This window comes from Triturus cristatus, chromosome 7 (assembly GCF_964204655.1).
Source record: "Triturus cristatus chromosome 7, aTriCri1.1, whole genome shotgun sequence".
Classification (NCBI taxonomy): domain Eukaryota; kingdom Metazoa; phylum Chordata; class Amphibia; order Caudata; family Salamandridae; genus Triturus; species Triturus cristatus.
In genome coordinates, this window is record NC_140590.1 from 217,783,717 (window position 1) to 217,805,385 (window position 21,669).

The 21,669-nt window shown below is 43.1% G+C and overlaps 1 protein-coding gene across 1 annotated transcript in view; it reads right to left on the reverse strand.

The window, feature by feature from the left end:
* Positions 1-3,187: 3,187 nt before the first annotated feature.
* LOC146809256 (uncharacterized) overlaps positions 3,188-21,669 on the reverse strand; it is a 150,662-nt gene continuing 132,180 nt past the window's right edge. Inside the window, exon 5 of the mRNA XM_085614323.1 lies at positions 3,188-3,581. Coding sequence (XP_085470449.1) covers positions 3,367-3,581 — 215 coding nt within the window. The 3' untranslated portion in view covers positions 3,188-3,366. The remainder of the gene's footprint in view (positions 3,582-21,669) is intronic.

Consider the following 21,669-nt stretch of genomic DNA (forward strand, 5'->3'; position numbering starts at 1 on the left):
CCTGGCTCTCATTACAGACACAAGAGCTGGAAGACATATAATTAGTTGTAATTATGCTAGGTCCATTCCGGTCAAATAAACGTGGCCTGGATAAAGGCGTGCCTCAGGGATCATGTCTCAGCCCTACCTTATTCAATCTATACATGCCCCCTTTAGCTAAAATAGCCGAATCCTGTGGGTTTGAGATCATCTCATACGCGGACGACACCCAGCTTATCTTTAAAATCAACCCAAATGCAACGTCAGAACACCTACGCTTTGCAGCAGGAATGACCACGATCTCAACCTGGATGACCGAGAATCTTCTCCAGTTGCACCCGAGTAAGACAGAGATTCTATTAGTAGGGAAAGCTTCCCTTTTTTGGTCCAAGGACTGGTGGCTGCAAGAGCTTGGGACGGCTCCAGTTCCTAAGCAAGTAGTGAAGAATCTGGGGTTCACACTTGATCAGACCCTCTCGATGAAAGACCATGTAGCTACAATCACCAGCTCCTGTTATTTTAGCCTGCGGCTTTTACGGAAGATTCTCCCTTATCTTCCCATCGAGCACCAAAGAACTCTAGTTCAGGCAATGGTGATCTGTCGCCTCGATTACGGCAACGCTATGCTCGCCGAACTTGGCCCGTTCCTGTTAAAGAGACTACAAGTCATCCAGAACACCGCTGCCCGAATGATTCTCGATCGTCCGGCAGGCACGCCTTCAGCCCCTCTCCTATTAGAGCTCCATTGGCTCCCAATTGTGAAACGATCCCACTTTAAGACCTTTTGCCTTACTTACAAAGCCTTGAACGGTATAGGTCCTAAATACTTGGCAAGCAAACTAATAAAAAAGACCTCCATTCTTAATTTAAGGTCTAACGCCATGGAATTTCTGAAGATTCCTAGAATCCGCCGGTCCCGTTCAGGGGCGAGGGCTTTCTCATGTCTCGCGCCGCGTTACTGGAACTCGCTTCCTATTGCCATTCGAAACTGCCCCTCTCTTACAATCTGTATGAAAAAATTGAAAACTTTTCTATTTCTGACTCCTTAGTACTTGTCGTTGGCTTCTTCTTCCTACTTTTTCCCTCTCAGTGAATAACTAAGTATAGCGCCGAGATGCCCCCGGGTGAGTCGCGCGCTCTGGAAGTGCCCCTAACATAACATAACATAACAAGAGGGAATGTCCCTGATTTAGATGACAATGGTCTATCTTTGAGCCCCAAAAGGACAGGGAGGTGTTAACTATTTACTACTTGGAAGGGATTAGTTATCTCGACTTGTACAGGAACAGTTGGCAGAACAAACAACAGTCTTAACACCACCTCTTTTAACTTGGAGACTAGGCAGGGCTTCTCCTGTTATTTCACAGCAACCTCCTAGACAGGTAGAAGTCACAGTGGGGAGAGGTAGTCAGCTTGCACCCTAGCAGGGGTAATGAGAGCTCATCTCTATAAGAGTGGCCAAAGAGCTGAAGACAGGAATAGCTGGAGGTGGAAGGGTTCTACAATATTGGAGCAAGGACTGCTGGTTTTACAGTAAGTCATAGAAGAAGTGCTGCATAAGGAGGTTAGGCACTGCCGGAAAATATTTATGATTGCATGGCACAATTTCTGAAATCACTAGCCCAGGCACAGAATAAATCTGGCACTTTGACCCCGGGACACTCCAGGGCCTGTGAAAATTCCACCTGAAGAAGACTCCTGACTTCTGACCCCTGACTCAAGGACTCCTGAGTACTGCTGGCCCCAATGGACCGGAACATCATTTTAGTAGTCAAATGGTTTGCTTTTTATTTGCCTGCTTCAGGAACACAAAAATCAGAAGGCATAGCTGACCATAGAGAAGTGGACCCTATAGGGGTCCTGGCCGAAGACAGAATTGAAGTCTGTAAGCTGCCCTGAGGAGCTTGGGCTTGCATGGCCATCCAGAAGAAACTTTCTTAACAGTTTGAAAAAGAGATTTTATTTTAATTTGCAGACGACTGAGACAAGGTGCTGAGGCTTGCAGAGAAGGGCCGCATATTAGGCAGGAAACAAAACCAGATTCATCACTCATCTGAGCATTTTGCATCACAGAAAACAAGTTTGAAGGAACCTTGGAATCCCGGAGTGCTGCCTGCCAATAGCTTCCAGCCTTGCCCTAATAGAGGATTTTAAATGGGACTGGCCAGTCAATGCAGCTTTGTTCTTGCACTGAGCTTTTTGTACCAAAACCAGCAGTTTCAGTGCATGCTCGATGAGGACACATCCGACTTCGAGGGACCTTCAGCAACCATAGCCTTGGACCATGCCCTGCTGGAAGTTTTTTTCTTCCATTTCAGAGTCCGAAGGTAAACACATTGACTGGGGTGACTCACTTGGTGTATTTGACTCCACTTCATTGTGGATGGCCTGAAATTGCACATAGGTCCCGATCAGTTGGGAACTTTTGCCTTCCCCCAATTTCAGAGAATATTTGTTCATTTAAATTTTCCTATTTTTCTAAATGTGTTTGGTAGTTTTATTGTGTTTGTTCTTCACTTTGAAATTGTTAGAACTGCTTGAAATTAACTTGCCATTCTCTGGAGATTTCCAATTGTTGTGGGCTAGCTCCAAGGGGTTGAACAAAGGTTCTCTAAGAACTGTATTTTGAGATAACTAGACTGTGTTTATTAAATAAGTAGAGGTCCCTCTCTTCCAAAGCTTCCCAATTTCTAATAATTACATAAATGTGAGTTTAGTTACATTCTCGGGAAGGCTAAGGGAATCATGTCTTTTCTCTTGCAGGTTAAGGGAACCTAGACTCGCCTTGACTCGCCTACAAAGCTAACCTGCAAAATAAGTCGGGATAGCAGCTCACGTCCCACTCACTTTCTCTTAACATTCACAGACAAAGAACAAAACAGTTAAAGAAACAAATGACTTAAAGTACCACACCATGTTTAGAGAAAAGCAGAATATTTTATGAAGCAAGACACGACAATTATGATGCATATCGGAGAAGGGATACACAAGACAGGCAAAAAGAAAAATGTCCCATTGAAGAAAAAATGCCAAAATAAAATTTAAGGCAATTTTTAGAAAAAAACTAAAAATCAGCTAAAATTATCATAGAGCCCATAATAGGCCGAGGATACACGTAAAAATGGGAGAAGCCACGTTAGTGGATAGAATTATTTGTAGTGATTCAACAAAAATTACATGTAAAAGCACACCTCAGTGAATTGGACTGACAGCTGAGTTTCATTCACATGTGCTTTAAGTGCACTTTTCCTTAGGCACACATGTACGATCCTGACTAGAGCGGTACACATAGTCCTTATTGCAGACGCACCAGGGGTCACACCTTTGTGGTTTGCTGGAGATCTCATCTGGCTTCTCACAGGTTGCATCAGGCCTAGGTGGGCACGGTTAATAATGCATGAAGTCTGGGCACTTAACCTGGCACTGTTCATAGTGTACACACTCCTTCCTTGCACTGGTTTTAAAAATAAAACCCTCATTGCATTCACAGCCCATTTTGCATTTTTTGTCACAGACAGGGATGTTTATTTGGCTGAGTTCATCACAGTGTGCTCGGCAGGTCCTCTGACACCGAAGTGAGCTGTTGGATGGGCAGGCGACATCTGTTGAGAGACAAAAATGCAATTCTAATTTATGATTTGTAGCACAGATGCAACTGTTCTTTTTTCCCTAACCCCCACTGGTTATCATTGTATTTCCTTTCTCCATCACAATATCCTCCTGTCATCCTTTTTTGACAACCTTTCACCAAAAAGTATATTTTCCCATTGTGTTTTGAAAGTTTCTTTATCTACTACCCTCTTTCCCTTATATCTTTAATTAATTCACACGTTAAGTATGTATTATTATTATTATTATTATTATTATTTCGCGATTTTTATTGCGCAAACAAATACCCAAAGGTGTCTCGGCGTATGTGACAAAAACGAGAGACCGAGCCGCAGGATTACTGATTGAACAGCCATGTCTTTAAGAGCCTACGAAAGCTTATCAAATTGGGGGCAGTTTTTATGGTGAGTGGCAAAAGGTTCCAGAGTTTAGGTGTGGCAACCAGGAAGCGCCTGTCTCCCCAGGTTGCCGTTCTCGTGCGAGGTACCGGAAGCAGGCAGGAGTTGGCGGATCTCAGCTGTCTCTTGGGGCTATACAACTGGAATGCTTCAATCAGAAACTTTGAACCGACGCCATGCACTGCCTTATAGGCAATGCAGAGGGCCTTGAATTTAATGCGGCCCTCTACTCTTAGCCAATGCAGGTGACGAATGGCTGGAGTAGTTGGCTGGCGGCGGGGGATGTCATTGCACATTTGCAGACTTGTTTTATCTCCATTAAGATGTAAAGTGATAGCTGGAATTTGATTGACATCAAACAGGTAGAAACCATCAAGGCTCAGTTGTATAGAAATTTAGAAAGGCACTTAGATGTCAACAGCAATCACAGTAGGCAGAGGGACTCTATTGAAGCATCATGACCGCTCACAGGGATTAACTATAACTTCTCCTAAAATCTTGACCTCAAGTCAATAAGAAATTATAATAAAAGTAAAATAATCAAAAAGATGGTTACATTAATATATACAACTCAGTCAAAAATCAAACATTTTGAAGGCAGCATGTATTACTTTCATAAGAGATTAGTATCTCACCCAGAAACATTAGCCCGTCAGTTATGCCCCTGTGTATAACTCTTCTTGGCTTTCTTCCCATTTCTCTCTCCTCCCTCCTTCTTAAGCTACATGGTCTGCTTTGAATATTGGCGAATCTCCTGTGAGATGCCCTGTCAGGAGAGACTGGAGACATACCTTGTTGGCGTCTCAATACATTTGGGACTTACCTTATTCCTCTGTTGATCTTCCTTCACTGGCAACGAGGAAGGGATACTAAGCAAAGTGCAGCAGCGTGGGTTCACCTCTGAGGTTATGAACTTTTACCTCCAGACCTGCTCAGATCTGCACTATAAGACTGACTGTTGTGCATTACCATTGGAAGACTGACTGCTGTGCTGAGGGGGGACTCTACGAGTCTCATGGTTTGCCTCTATTGAAGTGACGGACATAGTGTGGTGTACATTGGTCTAAGGTTCCCATACAACTTATTACCTGCTTTTCCCATGGTAACTAGATTGAGTGCAAACAGCTGTGCTATTGCAGCCTCTATTCCACTGGACCATTAAATCCTTAGTCTAAGTGGTGCTCCTGGCTTTAACACATACCTGGGCCTGGTTCCCTACCCAGTCTCCCTTTACAGTAAGTGGCGCACTGCAATTTAACTTGTCTCCACTCTCATTATCAATTAAGAGCAAATCCAGGACCCAATATCAGCAACCTAGCGACAGATATCACCAACGACCAGGCCCCAGCCCAGTCGACTCAGGCAGACCATGACCCAGCGGGAGACGGGAGAGAGCTAGGAAAAACGCTGAAAAAAGAGTATACAGAAGAAACAGAAGAGACAGAAGTGATAGAAAAAACAGAGATAGAGTATGATCTAACGGATGCCTCCAAACTAGAAAATACCCCTCAACTTACAACAGAGGAGTGGGAGAGGCTAGTAGCATCATACTCTCCACCTATCCCTCAGGAGAAAGTCACCAAACTGGAACCCAATACAATCCCAAACACATTCCCAAACACAGAAGAGCCTTCAAAAGGACCGGAAATACTATGGTCATCCTTGCTAAACACGTTACAGCTATCAATAAAGGCCATGCAGTACCATTCGGACAAAATGGATATGCAAATATCCCTCCTAAACTTCCTAGCCAATATCGATAACAAGCTGGCAGACATGAACAGCATGATTGAGAGGGTCCAAGCTGAAACAAAAATATTGCAGCCAAGTTGTGCCTGCTACACAATTGTGGACAATCTCACAACGATCCCACTATTACTGGGGGACGTCCTATTTGACTTAAAAAAGACAACTGACAAAACAAAAAATTAAGTAAACGCAGGCATGGCAAATGCATCAACAAAGCCACATCTCAGCCAGCCAAGAGAACAGCTTGGGAGCTTAAATCTGCGGAGCACTGCGCATGATCTCCCCCATTAACCTCAGCAGCAATAAAAGAGATTCAGACTGCAAGAACATAAGTCCACTCCAACAACCAGGTGGTAGTGGGCAGCTGATAAAAGAGACACAGAACCTACCCAACACATCAAATTCCAAAATCAAGAATGGGCATATGGCCCGAAACCCAAGCGGGGGTGAGCCAAACAGCCCAAATACCTCGGAGAAAATTAAAGACGAAACCTACGCCGCAGTTGCAGGAATAGCTACAAAGACGCCCGCAGAAGCACAACGAAAGGATTGCTCTGAGCAATCGAACAGACAGCCCAGATATATGCAGGGGAAACAGGGAAAGGGTCCAGAAATCATAAATCACCAAAGCCCTCAAGACAAAAGCATGGGGAAAGAAAGCCCAGAAAAACGTAGGGAACAAAATAAAAGAGGGCGAAAACCGAAAACAAAAAAGGAAAGGGAGGAAAAAGACCAGTAACATAAAAGCATTCTTTAAAGTGGTAAACCCGACTCCAGAAGAAGAAGATGAAGCAGAAACAGATATGCCAACAGAGACCACAACAACATCACCGGCCAAGGAGACTGTACAAACCGCAAAAAGCTAGAATTCCAACCATACAGGCAAAGGCATAAACAGCAAGCACCAAACAGAAACCATTCACCGAAAAATTAAGCCCAATAACGGTATAGAGAGGGCAGACAGTACTGACCCCCCAAAAACCCGAAGGCTGGGAACGTCACTAGCTGGCATCAAGGGAGCCCCCCTGACACAGGGCCCTATGTCGGCAGAAGACACGGAGGAATTAGATATGAAAGTGGAAGAACCACTACTCGGAAAGAGAGCCAACTGGATACAGGTCAAACCAGCCACAGAAGAACCTAAACAACGGGACCACAGGCAGGGAGCCGAAAGTAGCACAATCTTACTCATACCGGAGTATAAATCAAGAGGCAGAGGGGATATTCTCAATCGAGGCAACATTTTACGCTTATTATCCACCATCAGCAACCTGACGGATATAAGTACAAATGACCTAGAATCTGTGGAGTTTGCACACTATAACTACCTGTCAGATCAAGAGGTCACTAAAACAACAAGGGCCATGCAGGAAACAGCCGAAAGAATCATGGAGATGGAACTGCGCTTTCAAGCATGGGGGATACGCCTAAAAAGACAGGAAAAATAGGGTATCCAGAACCACTATGTCAGGCACAAAAAGAGAGAGATGATTGCAGATTCCCAAACAAACAAAAAACAGTGAAAACGGAAAGTGTCCTGAAGGGGGCCTGAAGTTCATCAATCTCACAGATGGTCACCAACTCATTGAGCCCAAGGCAAGCCCAAGGATCACTTGGACAAAATGACTGGAATTGGATAGCAAGGACCATTAACATAAGGGCCTTGAAGACTTGACAAAATACACAACGAAATACTGCAACAAAACATCAATTAAGAATATGTTCTTGGAACATAAACGGTCTAGGTAACAAAGCAGACGATACTCAGCTTTTACTTTACCTCCCAAAATTTGACAATAATTGCCCTTCAAGAGACCTGGTCAGATCAACCGCATCAAATACAGGGCTTTAAAGCATATCATCTACCAGCTAAAGAAAATGCCAAATATGGCCACTTAAAAGGAGGCCAAACAATATACACTTCAATAAAGTGCATTAATGAAATAAAGAACAAAGACGCCAAACAGCTAGGTAACAATAGCATAAAAACAATAGAGCTGGATCTAGGGGGAAAAGAACAAAACCAAAAACTAATACTGCTTAATGTATATCTACACCCTCGTGAGAAAAAACCTGGGATGAAACTACTGATTGCAGAAGTGACAAAAACATTGTCAGAGGAGCAAACATCTAACCTCATAGTTACAGGGGACTTCAACGTGTATCTTGGAGGGCCCCAGACAAGGGATTCACCTCTGGAAGAACAGTTTTCTGCATGGGGCATACCACAACAGGAGGCAAGCAAATGTGGCAAACAAAACAGGCTGGCAAGAGACAGTTTAAAGGATTTAGAACATCTTAATCTTGTAGCTCTATATGGCCGTTTTACAAATGACAGCCCCTCGGCAGCCACCTTTCATAATTCGACCGTAAGCTCAACTATAGACTTTACATTTTCATCTCTACAATTGTTGGATTTCCGAATAGGAACAATATCAGCCAGTGACCACTTACCGCAAGAGATCACCCTCAACATCTATGGGGTAGCGGTAACCATGCCAGCAGTAAACGTGGGATCCTCGCTTTCGGTCACACAAAAAAGAATAAAATGTAATACGCATAACTTAGAAGGCTTCAAGAAGGAAGCGAAAAAACTGTGGGAAAAAAGCACCGCGACTCAGATAGACAACTTAAGTCGATGGGAGCTATTCACCAGCAACCTTGGGACTGCAAAAACAAGAGGAAAAAAGGCCCACACAACAATGGATGACCAAAAACCAAAAAAGACCCATATAGTGTCCTCACACCATGGAAGGCCACGACAAGCTAATAAAACAAAATATCAACTTAAAGTACCTTAAGAGAAATATCAACAAATTACTGCGGCAACTACACCGAGACGGTCCGGACAATGCCGCGCAAATGGAACTGCAAAAACTAAAAACCATCAAAAAGAAACTAATCTGGCACTTAAAAAGGGAAGCAGAGGAAGAGCTATGGGCTAAGTTGCTTCACGACGCAAAAGGAAATAACACCAGCGGAAGATTCTGGAAAATGGTGAACAACCTCCAGAACCCAAGAAGATCAAGCATTAATTCTCACCTTACTGAAGAAGCTTGGTCCGATTACCTTTTGCTTCACTTTAATACAGCACCAAAACAAGACCAACAGAACCCAACAGTAAAATTCTAGATTGTGCACTACTAACAGAGACAACCACATTGGCTTTCACAGAAAAAAAAATCATAAGTAGGATAGTGAAAGGAAAGACAGAGGGGGCGCCGGGCCCCAAAGGAATCCCCCCATTTTGTACAAACGAAACCCGGAATACTGGGCTGCGGCGTTATCACCACTTTATAAACAGATTTCTGAAACTGAAATAATCCCTGACTCATGGAAAGGCTCAATAATAGCTCCAATCCACAAGAAAGGCAACATAAACGATCTAAAAAACCACAGACTTGTAGCCTTAATCGACAATGTTGCCAAATATTTAGGCCTGGGCGAAGCACTACGCTACGCTCGCGTAGTTTGCGAAGTTCGCGCTACTTCGCACTACGCGAACTGCACGTAGCACAGTGCGAACACGCGTAGCGTAGTGTTGCGTAGTGCTGCGGTCATTTTTTGCTTGCTCGCGGTCCTCAACGTCAAGTTGGCGACCGCGAGCAAGCAAAATGACATCCTGGCGAGACTTTTTCCTTGTTCGCGATCGCGAGCATGGAAAACAAACCTCCCGGCGAGATTCACAACGCGAGATGGTCAGGTTTCTCATTGCGAGGGGTCGCGTATGCTCGCGACCGCTCGCGATGAGAAACTACCAGTTCGCGTTGAGAAAGCTGCAGCTCGAGGAAAAATCTACTCGAGCAGCAGAAAACTACAGCTCGCACTGTGCAAGATGCCATTTTCAATGATTGCACAGTGCCGGTTGCTTGTCCGCACTGTGCAATCATTGAAAACAACATCTTGCACAGTGCGAACATGTTACTTCGCAGTTCGCGAAGTGCTACGCGTAGCTCGCGTAGTGCGAACTTCACTTTGCGTAGCTTCGCGAAGTGCTACTTCGCGAACTACGCCCACCCTTACAAATATTACGCTGGCCTCTTACTAGAGGAGCTTACGGAATAGGCGAATGAAAATGCAGTGATTTCCATCACCCAGACAGGCTTCCGGAAAAAATTAGGAACAACAACAAATATCCTGGCTTTAACACTCCTAATAGATGCTGTCAAACTCGCCAACCTGCCTCTTTATGTATGTTTCATCGATTTCACTTCAGCTTTCGATAACATCAACAGAAATCTATTATGGGAGAAGCTGGCCAAAAGAAAAATACCATCAACCCATCTATCATAATTGATGTTACTACATACAGACACGTGGGTACAAATTAAGTTGGGATCAGGCGACTGCCTGTCAAGGAAAATACAGACGACCAAGGGTCTCAAACAAGGGTGCGTGCTAGCTCCGACCCTTTTCAACATCTTTATGTCGGATCTCTCATTGAAGCTAGACGAAAGTAACCCTCATGCCCCGAACCTAGGAGGACTAAATCTTTCGAACTTGATGCATGCAAACGATATTGTGCTTATTAGCCTCACGCCGATAGGGTTACAACACCTTATTGACACAACATATAATTATTTGGCAACGAACGGCCTCAGCATAAACCTCTCAAAAACAAAAGCAATGAGAATAAACGCGAAGACGTCTACACCCAATTTTTGCTGGCAAATGTAAGGACTAACACTGGAAACTGTGGATGAATGCAAATATCTGGGTGTAATTGTTGATAGAAAGGGGACATTTCAACCACAGAAAGAAGCAATAACAAGGAGAGGAATCACAATATCGGTTGCACTGAGGAATCTTAAAAAGAAAGCAGCTGGCCGTAGCTTTACCTCACAATTACAAGTGATCCGAGCAAAACTAATACCGGCCATCACCTACAGAAGCAAATGCCTCAGAGGGAGGGATGCGCAGACATTGGACAATATAACAGCCAGGCCAATGCGAATGATATTCAACCTTCCTAAGTATACCTCGCAGGCACAAATAAGGCTTGAATTTGGCCCGAGGAATCAAAGAATAGAAAGAATGGGTGCTTATGCCAAACGTTTGCATAAAATACAGGGAGCCGAAGTCTCAAGCTTGGATCACCATCTCTGGAAGGAGTTAGAAAGTAAAAATAAGAGTGCAGCTGCAAACTATTTAAAGCACTCAATAGACTCCTTGGAACTACAAGATGCCTGGAAGAGCATTGGATCTCATAACACGTTCAAACAACTAGTAAATAAATCTGTAAGGATTATTTCGCTAGTAGAGGACAAAGCAACACTAGCTAACAGGGCTCATGGCTGGATCGTCATTCAAAACTATACCAGCAGCTCCTGTCAAAGACACCTAGGAGTTGGTTACACACGAACCACAAAGGAGAAGTTTATACGATTACGGCTGGGTATTCTTCCATCACAATACCATCTCCCCCCGTGGAAAAGGCCCCAAACGATAACCAATTGCTGTTTATGTGGGGACCCAAAAGAGGATATCCTTCACCTAATATGCATTTGCAGAGGTCTGGAAAAGGAGCGCAGATATCATTTAAAACCAACCCTAAAGAAACTGGGAATAAGAACATGCCGGCATGCGGTTAAAGCATGCTTTGATGGCAAAAACACCAAATTAGCAAGCCATCTTGTCGCCAAAAGGGAGAGATTGGACGAAACAAATTCATAACGCATTTAAGTCCAACTGCCCTACTTGGCAAAGACAAGGAATAATCACTTCAACGTTAAAACCTTGCACACGCAAAAAACTTCGGACTCTTTTTAATTTTTACGCTGGCATGAAGGGGGCTCAAGAAAACGGTATTCGTCATTAAATAATATAAGCTGCACGCCTAGACCGTCTGGCTGCACCTATCTCAATCACAAAATATCAAAGGCCTCCTTTTTTTAAACAAGCATATACACTTCCGTCACTAAGGATCGGTCACAACGATACAAAACCGCAGAAGCTGTTTGCAACCAACGGTCTATCTTTTGACTGTCACGCCCACCTGACGGTGCTGTTTAAAATTGCTCCAAGAACCTGCAGTCATATGGATTTGAATACAGACACTTTGGGCCACACAACGATTCATTTGTATCTTAGTTTATGGAAAGTGCTAAAGATGCCTAATTTTTAGAATGCACATTTTAGCCTTATGAAATGCTTTTAATGTTTTAAGGCAATTTTAACCAAATTCATTTATAAAAAGGGTTTTACTAGATAAAATTGTATCTTAAGTTTGCTTATATGCAAAAACTCAGGTAGCCGATTGCAATGGTTTTAATTAACTGAGCAATAAAGAATTACTTACTTACTTACTCAACAGTAGCAGTGATCAAGAGTTCATGTGATTAATAACAGTATTCTGTCCAGTATATTGTACTGGGACAGTCCGGAGTTCTTATAGGTATGATAAGTCCTGCGTGCATAGACCGTAACACACGTTAGTCCGGTCGTTCCTCCGTAACTATTCCAGATGTACCTGGGGTGGAATTTTGAGCAGCACACCACTCTTTGAGTGGTGCCATTTCAAGAACTCTCATTTGAGTAAGACCTCCTATGGCCCCATAAGTAATATTTACTGGTGTGAGTTGGTTCGGAGACTCTCATTTCCACAGTCAAACTGCAGGAGTGACTCTAATGGCCCTTACGTGGTATCTGCTTGTGTGATGGCCCTTGTTCTTCAGTAGGTCTACTGCACTCACGGGTGCCAGCTACAGAATTCCAACCACTCTCTTTGTGACATCTGCGGTATGAGGAGTGGTTTGCACTTCCAGGCACTGACTGCAGGATTTCACAGTGCAGTATTCATTTTTAGCAGCATACTGCTGTACTTTAAAGCATCATCATTTTTCCTGGTGTTCTCCTTAGATCAGGAGCAGGGAGCCGATGGTGTCGGCCACCATTCCAGCCTTCACTTGGAGCTGACACAACTCTTCTCTTCGTGAAAAGCCGTTCTGCTCCTATGGGGACCTCCTCTCTTCAGGTTGACATGCCTCATGGCACAGCTGCATGAGCACCATCGTAGATACAGCATTATGACTTCATGGAATGCTACGTTGAATTGATTGTTTAAATCTTCCACGTGACAATGAAACCGACTAAGACTGGACTCTTTATGCACTTATTCCTATTTTTATAACGCTTTAAGCCCTTGGCACTATTACTCGTACATGTTTATTATTACATTGTATCGTATATGCACAGAGGTATCAGGTTAAACACACTTGTGTTGCTGATCAATAAATTGCTTTAATTTCCTTACACTATCACTCCACAATTCTTTTTAATGGCTACTGCCAGAATGAAACAGACTCTGCTTTCCCTAAATCATATTGGTAAGCCTGAGCTACCAAGGAAATGAGGGGTTAAGATTTGTGAATCTTATATAAGAGCAATCGGAGAAATAAGTTCACTTCTGTATACAAACAGCATATACTGCTTCATAAAGTGGGCATGCAGAGTACAAAAATGCATACGATAAATGTAGTGAATGAGGAACAGAAGGCAAAACGGGATGTCTACCAGGCACATTACAGATGTTGGAAGAACAATTTCAGTGAAAAAAATCAATGTAGTACTAGAGAGACATACGTTCTTCAGCAGGACCCAGGCTGAAGGTGAAAAGGTTGCACACAACCTTACTGTTCTTAGAGGCTTCTCTAATGCTTGTGATTTTGGACCTTCAGTCATTAGAGATCAATTTGTCATATGCACCGGTGACTCCACGAATCAAGAGAAATGATTGCCCCATAATCCTAATTTACAGAGGCCATTCACATTGCCAAATGTGTTGAGCATGCTGCTACATGTATAAAAAAATGTAATGATCTAGCAAATCTCCTAATAGTATCCATGAGGTGGATACAATTACTAATGCTAATGAGGGGTGTGAAATAAGATAAGTACATGTGCAAAAGCCAAAAGTACAGTCAGAGAAATGTCAGTGTTTTAGGTGTGGAAACAGTAATCACCTAGCCAATAACCACAAATGCCCTGTACATGGGGTGATCTGGAAAAGATGCCACAAAAGGGGCCATATTGCCAAGGTTTATAGAGAACCAAAAAACAAAACGTTCACATTAGTAGAATCGACAAAAAAGTAAGAGACGAAAAGGGAAAAATAGCCATTCGAGTGAACTTTATGTAAAGTGATAGTAAAGTGACATACCTTACATGCTGCTTTGCTCTTGATGGTGTTACTATCAATGTATTTGCTGACTTATACTCTCCTTATACATTAATAGACAGGAATGCGATTCATGGGAAATTTTCATGGAAGATATACACACTACAACCACTAGACATAAACCCAGGTGGATACAACAAACATACTGAACCATTAGACTGAATGTTAAGGATGCACATATCCATTAAGGATAGGTCTATTGTAAGAAAAGTCTATATAACCTAAACGACTTTCAAATATACTGGGTTGGAGCCATCAAAAGGATATGGATATTAATTTTTACTCACACAACAAAGAAAATGTGGTGTTGACTGAAAGATTTACTGCAGGTATGAATGTGTGTGGTGAATTTCCCAAAGTATTCTATGAATAGTTGTGCTTACTAAAACGTTTTGTGCACAGGATTAAGTTTAAGTCTGACACAGTTTCTATAGTATAAAGTACTTCCTTTTCCCATGCGTAAGAGGTTTAACTTAAAAAGAGAATTAGATAAACTAAAAAAGCAGGAAGTTACAGAAAAGATCCAGAGTTTGGAATAACTAGGCCCAATAGTTATCACAGCTAAGTGTAGAGAGGACAAAATATGCCATTGTCAAACTGAAGATACTTAATTCCAACATATGGGTGAGTAGGTATACTCTGACAAGAATCAACATTTTTTTAGGTCGAGCCTAGGCAGCGCGCATGCGCTGTCTGGAAGACCTGAAGTAAACAATATACGGAGTGTAATCCCGCTTGCTGTTTGGCATTGGTTCACTCCTGCATTGCTCCTCTGCCCTTGTTCCTTATTGGTTGGTGGTCCCACACAGCATTTCCGTTTTCTGCCGAGGCAGCACCGACTAAGTACAGTTTACTTACACTGTACATGTTTCTCAGTCCCCTTGCGGACTACCTATTTTTATTTCATTGTAATGACTAGCCACAGCAGACGCTTCCTAGGCCGCCACACATAGCTTTAACATACATGGGCGCTGCGCTTTATGTTTCATGCGCCCGGTTTCATATTTACAGCAAGTACTTTCAATTCGGCCCCTATTTCTTCGCCCACCCACACCGCCCTTCATGCTATTTCACCTCAGAAGCATTGCTAAAAACCTGTGCCGCCAGACCGTACATATCTGCCCTAACGGTGAGTTGCTGCCAGAGTGTTTGCAGCATGAAGTAATCACTGCTGCGCTCTTCAACTGAGTTCATGACGGTCTACACGAGGTCTCATGAATGGAACTCTGCTTTCTCCACCCCAGTGAACAACAGATTACCAGGGAATGCCGAGATAAGGGTCTGGCCGAAGTCTAAGAGCCCATGCACAAACTGCATGCAAACTGTGCAACACAAACCACATAAAAAATGATAGACTCTTACAAATTAAAAAAATATCTAAAATTTCTTTATCACACAGAACCGTTTCATCTGAGAACAACCGATTGCTTCACTGTGGCCACATGGCCACTTGTCAGAACATAAGCCCTGGTCTCCGGACGTGCGCAGGCTGGTTGTTGTGATGGCTTTACTCAGCCTTGAACTTTTTCATAGGAGCTCGCGCTGAAGACTTCCAAATGGGAAACAAAGGGCTGTGCTCATCTCTTCCAGGGGCGTGTTTTAATGGCAATTGGTCAGTTCCGGCCAGGGCTTACAGGGGGAGGGAAAGAGGCGCAAGTGTTTGTTTCCTGTCAGACTTTGTTAGCTGAGTGCTAGTTAAATTATACAGAGTGCCAGGTTAACAACAGCGGCGTGCGCACTTTCAGGAACAGCAGGGAGAGCTTGAGAGATTGCATAATCTACATTACTTCTCCACTAAGCAGGCATGCACCTAACCTTTCACTCCTTGGGAGTGCATGTATTTACAGGCTGTCAACCTTATTTGTAATATCATGCCGTGCTTCTCCTACAGGCAGCCCTGTTCTTCTACAGCCCTATTCAGTTGCATGTACGTCCATTCCGTTTTAAACCACCAGCCTTTTAAGGCACCTGGGGAGCTTGCTCCTCATTGCTGTCGCGCTTTACTTTCTGTTGCTCAACTGGTCAAACTCTATTTTTTCAATTGTATACACTTTTCGTAAGCAGCCGGGTGTGCTGCGCTGCTTATGAACAAGTTACAATATTAAAAAAATAGGGGCAGATTTATAACGGACTTGCGCCACTTTTACGCCGCCGTTGCGTCACTTTTGTGACGCAGCGGCGGAGTAAACCCTATGCCATGTTGCGCCCCATTTACAACGTGACGCATCTAGGGAGATGCGTCAAGTTGTAAAGCTTGCGCCACATGTGGGCGTACCTGCACGGGGGGGGGTGTTCTGGCGCAGGAACGCCTCCGAAAAGTGGCTGAGTGAAATCTACAAGATTTCACTCAGTCACTTTTCCGGCCATGCTGCGTCAAAACCATGCGCCTGCTTGAAGCAGGCGTAAGGATTGACGCAGCATTGTAACGATAGGGCACCCCCGAGCCTTGCTGAAGCTGCGTCGCGCTTGCGACGCAACTCCAGCAATGCGCCAACCTTCCGTCATCAGATGCGTCACGCATCTGTTTATCCTTGCGCCATGATGCGCTGCATTGTAAATGCGGCGCATCTATTGTGGCGCAAGGGTAAACTTTCGTGACGCATCTTCCCTGGCACATCCATGCTGATTTGCAGGGATGCGCCAGGGAACATAAATCTGCCCCACAGTGTTTGGCGAGCTGCGGCTCTCTTTTCTCTGGGAAGGCTCACCAAACTCTATTTTTTCAATATTACGGGGCATATTTACAAGCTCTGTGTGCCACTTTTGCGTCACTTTTCCCATGTTAAAAGTGACGCAAAAGTGGTGCAAGGAGCTTGTAAATCTGCCCCAATGTTTTTTCGGTGCTGGGGCTGCTCTCTGGCCAGCTATCAATGTGGTGGGGGAGGGGCAGTGTGAGTTTAATAGTACCACCTGACTTGGTTCTCTGGTCTGTGTTGCAGTCTGCAACGGCTGCGGGCACACTCCGTTTGTCTTCGGTTAAAGTTCTCCGGGACATTCACCGTCATTGCGTCCAAGAGGGCACTGCTCATCCTTGCCAGGGGGGAAGTAGGAGATCTCATGCATGCGCTGTGAACATTAGTTTAACAGAAATAAAACAAATGACGCTTGACAACTTAAACATCGTAAAAAGCCTCCAGTGCTCTCCTCCGCAGCAGATATTTATCTTCCCTCCAGGAGCACCGGATGACTGTACTGGGAGGCTCTCCATTTGACCAGAGCCAGTTGTTGTTGGTTTACTTTGCAACTTTTGTTGGCTGTTGTGGCTGCATGATGTAATGTTGTGTTTACTCACTCGTGCCTCTGCTGTGTGCGGTTCACACAGCTCATGAGCTCTGTATATTTATTTTAGTTGGTCAAAAAAGGAAGTAGAACGCTTAAAAAGCAAAGAATTACTTCTCCACTCACATTGCACCTGGCTCATTATAAGTATACACACGATAGTATGATCTTTTACACATGTACATGCCATTCTCCACTGCCTTAAGGAAGAATTGCGTATTTCAAATAGGAATCATGAATGTTATATATTTACACCATACATTTCTTAACAAAAACACTTTTCAGACTTCTGTACTGAAAGATGGGAACTGTGTCTCCCCATTTGTTCTGTAAATAAACAGAGAGAGAACCAGTTGAATGACGAGGTTAGCTTCGCCAAGCTCGATGGTTGATTAATACTGCAGTGCAAGAAGTCACTGATGACATATTCATGCTTCTGTCTTTATCGTTACAAACACTGTTAGAGTGTTGAGCTGACTCGAGATTCATCTGACTCGCAAAAAATGTTTGTGCTAAGAGTTCAATTCTTTCATGATTTACGCTACATTGCAAGTGGTCAAGTAAAGAGCATTTTACTTATTCATAGTGGTTCAAATTAAAAGGGAGTATTGTGGAAATCGCAAACAAAACTTTGGGCGCAGGAATAAAGATAGTCACAAATTTTAAGGGATAACACAATGCATGTTTATAGGTGCAAATCAGTTTGCATTCACGGAGGTGCAGGTAATTAAAGTGGCCGGCTTGAAAAGCAAGCATTTGCAATGCAGTAGGCCTCACATTACTGAAAGTTTGAGCTATTGGCGTTGCAAATAATAATGCAACACCAATAGCTCAAACTTTCAGCAATGCGAGATCTATTGCATTGCAAATGCTTGTTTAATATTCTACTTGATGCTAAGTACTTCAGTAGATAATATTATCGTGTAGCCCTTAATCCAGAGTTAAAGGGGCACATGCGTCAAGCATTTTTGCTACGCAAATGGGCCGATTCGCAGAATCGACATGTTTGCAAATGCAGACAATGCTTTTCAGATGCAGCAAACCCTGTTTGCAATTCGCTAACCTGTTACCAAATCGCAAAATAGGTTTGCGATTTGCTATTAGAAAGGGGCGTGTTTAGGGCGTACCTTCTAATACCGAATCGCATCAGTATTTAGGAATGTTTTTTGACTGAAATGCAGTCACAAAACATTCACCTTTTACCACCTACCTTAAGCGTCTCATGGACCACTGCCTACTGTTAAACAAGCATTGAAAATGCAATAAGTCTTGCCTTTGAATAAAGCCATTTGCTTTGCTAATGGTATTGTATAGCTAAGCAAATGGCTTTAACTTAATAAAAGGAGAGACCTATTGCATTTTTAATGCTTCTTCTTCTCTTAGTTTAACTCACACTTGTTTCACCCACACATCTTTATTATGGATGGCACTAGATTGTGTATTCTCTTCATCAATGGTTTTGCACCACCTCAACCTATGACAATAAGGACATAGCGATGGAATAAGTAATTTAAGGACTCCAGGACAACCTGCTTAGCGACACATATAAAAATAATGTGGTGCAAGACTCTCTTTCTGCAAAAGTATCTTATCTTCTTGGACGTGAGTGCAAAAAACAAAAGTGTTAACCCTAACTAATGGGATGCTGAGTTGGTCAATGGAGCCTCGACGACGCTGAGTGGCATGCTTCTTCACAGGGTCTGCGTCTACCATGGTAGGATCATGCCATCCATGGTGGGCTACTACTAGTGACCTCTTTGGAATGTGTGGCAAAGTTTGTGCCCTACATATGACAGGAGTGCTTCAGCTTCTGCTCTGCCCATGGAGGGTCTGAATTGGGCAGAAAATCTTAATAAAAGGATTGAAACTGCTGGATCAAGGAAATTTAAATTGTGCAGGGTTAGGGGAAGTCTATATTTATTCACCCCTCCCTGTCACAAGGTTAAAAACAAGAGAGTTTATAATGACCCAAATGAGGTGTGCGCCACCAACAGAGGTTAATTTCTCACGAAAAGTATATGTCCTACAAGAGACGTGTACTCCATCAGAGTTACATCCTCCATCAGACATTAGAAGTCAGTGCGAACATATTCCGTACCACACCCGCAACCCCTAATTCTTTCCTGACAGTCCAGAAATTCAAACCTACTACCAAGAACTAAGACAATAGGACTCGTCCTCAAACCAGGGCTAGCTTTAGGGTGGTGCTTCCGGTGCTGCTGTACCTGGAGCTGAGCTCAGGGGAGGGGGGAGGTGCTGTGTTTTCAATTATTTTATGGTCTTAAGAGCACCTATTACCGAGTTTCCTGTGTGTCCTGCCATTTTTAGGCAACAATAAAAATGCTGAGTTATTCTGTTGATTAATGTTCCTGTTGGAGAGAGCTCTGAGTTTTGTCTATTAGCAGTTTTGAATCATCACAAAGTAGTGCAGAAAGATGTCTCTGATTCAAAGAACGTCTAGCATGCAGATCACAGAACTGTATTTTATGTGGATAGCTCAGTCGGTTACTGCTTTTGTCACAGAGATCCTTTGGTTACTTGCAGTTCATAAGTTACAATCCGAATATAGCACAGTGACCTATGAACTGTCACCAAAGAGCTGCATACAAACTGCATGGTGTAGGTTAGAACATGATGCTTTTTCACTATGCTACTGTTACAAAAAAGTGTTAGTTTGTGTAGCAATGAATTCCTATTATGTGAGAGAGGGTCTATGGAGAGATGAGCGAGACTGTGGGAGGGTGTTAGTGAGGGAATCCATGGAGGAAGTGATTGGGGTGGCAGGACTTTAAGTGGGGTGTAAAAACTAGAGGGTCTCTCAAAGGGGTGTAACCGGCATAATTAAGGGTGTGGTTTAAAGATACTTAAGCTAGAAATCTGTGCTTAACATAGTGTGTCACCGACTGGTATTTTGCTGCTTCTGTCATTGCATCCAGACGTCTAATACAACAAGTAACATTACACAGACAACAACCAGGACTATTGGCTTTGTCAATGGTTGTTAGTTGTATGAGATATATAAGCAACAACCATGGCTTTGTTGTATATAACATTGACAATGCTTCTGTTTTGAATGTTGAGACTGTGAAAGAAATACAACAAGTCACTTTAAAGTTACATCAAAGGCAGTGAAGGGTGGTACCACTGCAGAATTAAGATTCTTTTTTTTCATCTTGTTTGTGAGGGCAAAAACGGAGATCCTGATAGGAACCCGTCTCAGCACCTGCTATTTAAAACTGCCAGTGCTGAGCACCGGCAGGACCCAGCCCACTTAAAGCCCTGGGTGTGGGGGGCAAAACATTTATCGCACTGGACACCTTCAACGCTTACACTCAGTAGGTGCTAGAAGGGTTTTCTAATTGCAGATTCTGTTCTGTTTTAGCGAAAGACTATATTTTTCTTGCTATATGAGTAAAGTTTAAAAGCTTTCTCGTCATATTTTTTTTAATTATTAGTAAAATGTATGCACCTTTTACATATACTTAGAAATGCATTTATACATATAATAATAAAGACACAAATACACACAACTCTAATAAAATGTCAGACCAACACACACACACACGTACACACGCACACACACACACGCGCGTACGCACACACACACACACACAAGGATGTGCACCTATGCACATGGAAAGTCCGAGAAGAGCCTCTGCAAAATCCAGTAAATGGAGTGAAACGATTTGAACATCATTATGTGGCAAAAATAATATCTTCTTTCCTATGTCTCACCATGTGTTTCCCGCCAAAATAAAAATCAGAAATCAAATGGAGTTTTCCACCCATCCGTATTCAACACATAGATGAACCGTGTTTTTGAGTGGCGTGCCTTTTAGAGAAATGCGACCTGGAATATCTCAACTAACTGTTCAACGTTGCCTTTCATTGCCCAATTTTTACTTGCTTAGAAAGCTTGTGGTTTTCGTGCAGTAAACAACTCAGTGGAATAAACACTGGTTGTCTCTTGAGTCGCTGTTGTGCCTAAAAATTACTTCGGTCAGACTATGTCTCTACGTAGTGTTTTGGTACCAACTGCACGCGGAGCATGGTGTGAATGCGCCACGGCTATCAAGGCGCATGGTAAAGTCCAGAGGACGTATGCACTGGCTCGCGAGTGTGTTTACAATATGACTTGTTGATGCTGTGGTATCTTCAACCTGCGCTGTGTGTGCTTTACCTGATCTTTGCTGACTTCTGCAATTCTGTTAAGTTCTCATTTATCCTATTTTACTAATTAAATCTTATTAACCTTTAGCTTGGAAACCTAGACATGGCAATTTCACAACCAGCAAAGTCCTGTGGTTAGAGTCTTTAACTTTATAAAACACTGAAGGGACCAAACACGGCGCTGGCAAGGATATAAAGAGCAACAAAACTGAAATTTAAAAAAAATTAAAAAAGGAAACAGACAAACTGTTACACAGCATGCAGCAGCTGGGTTGTGGAGGGAGAGAGTACAGTCCAGCCACAACAAAG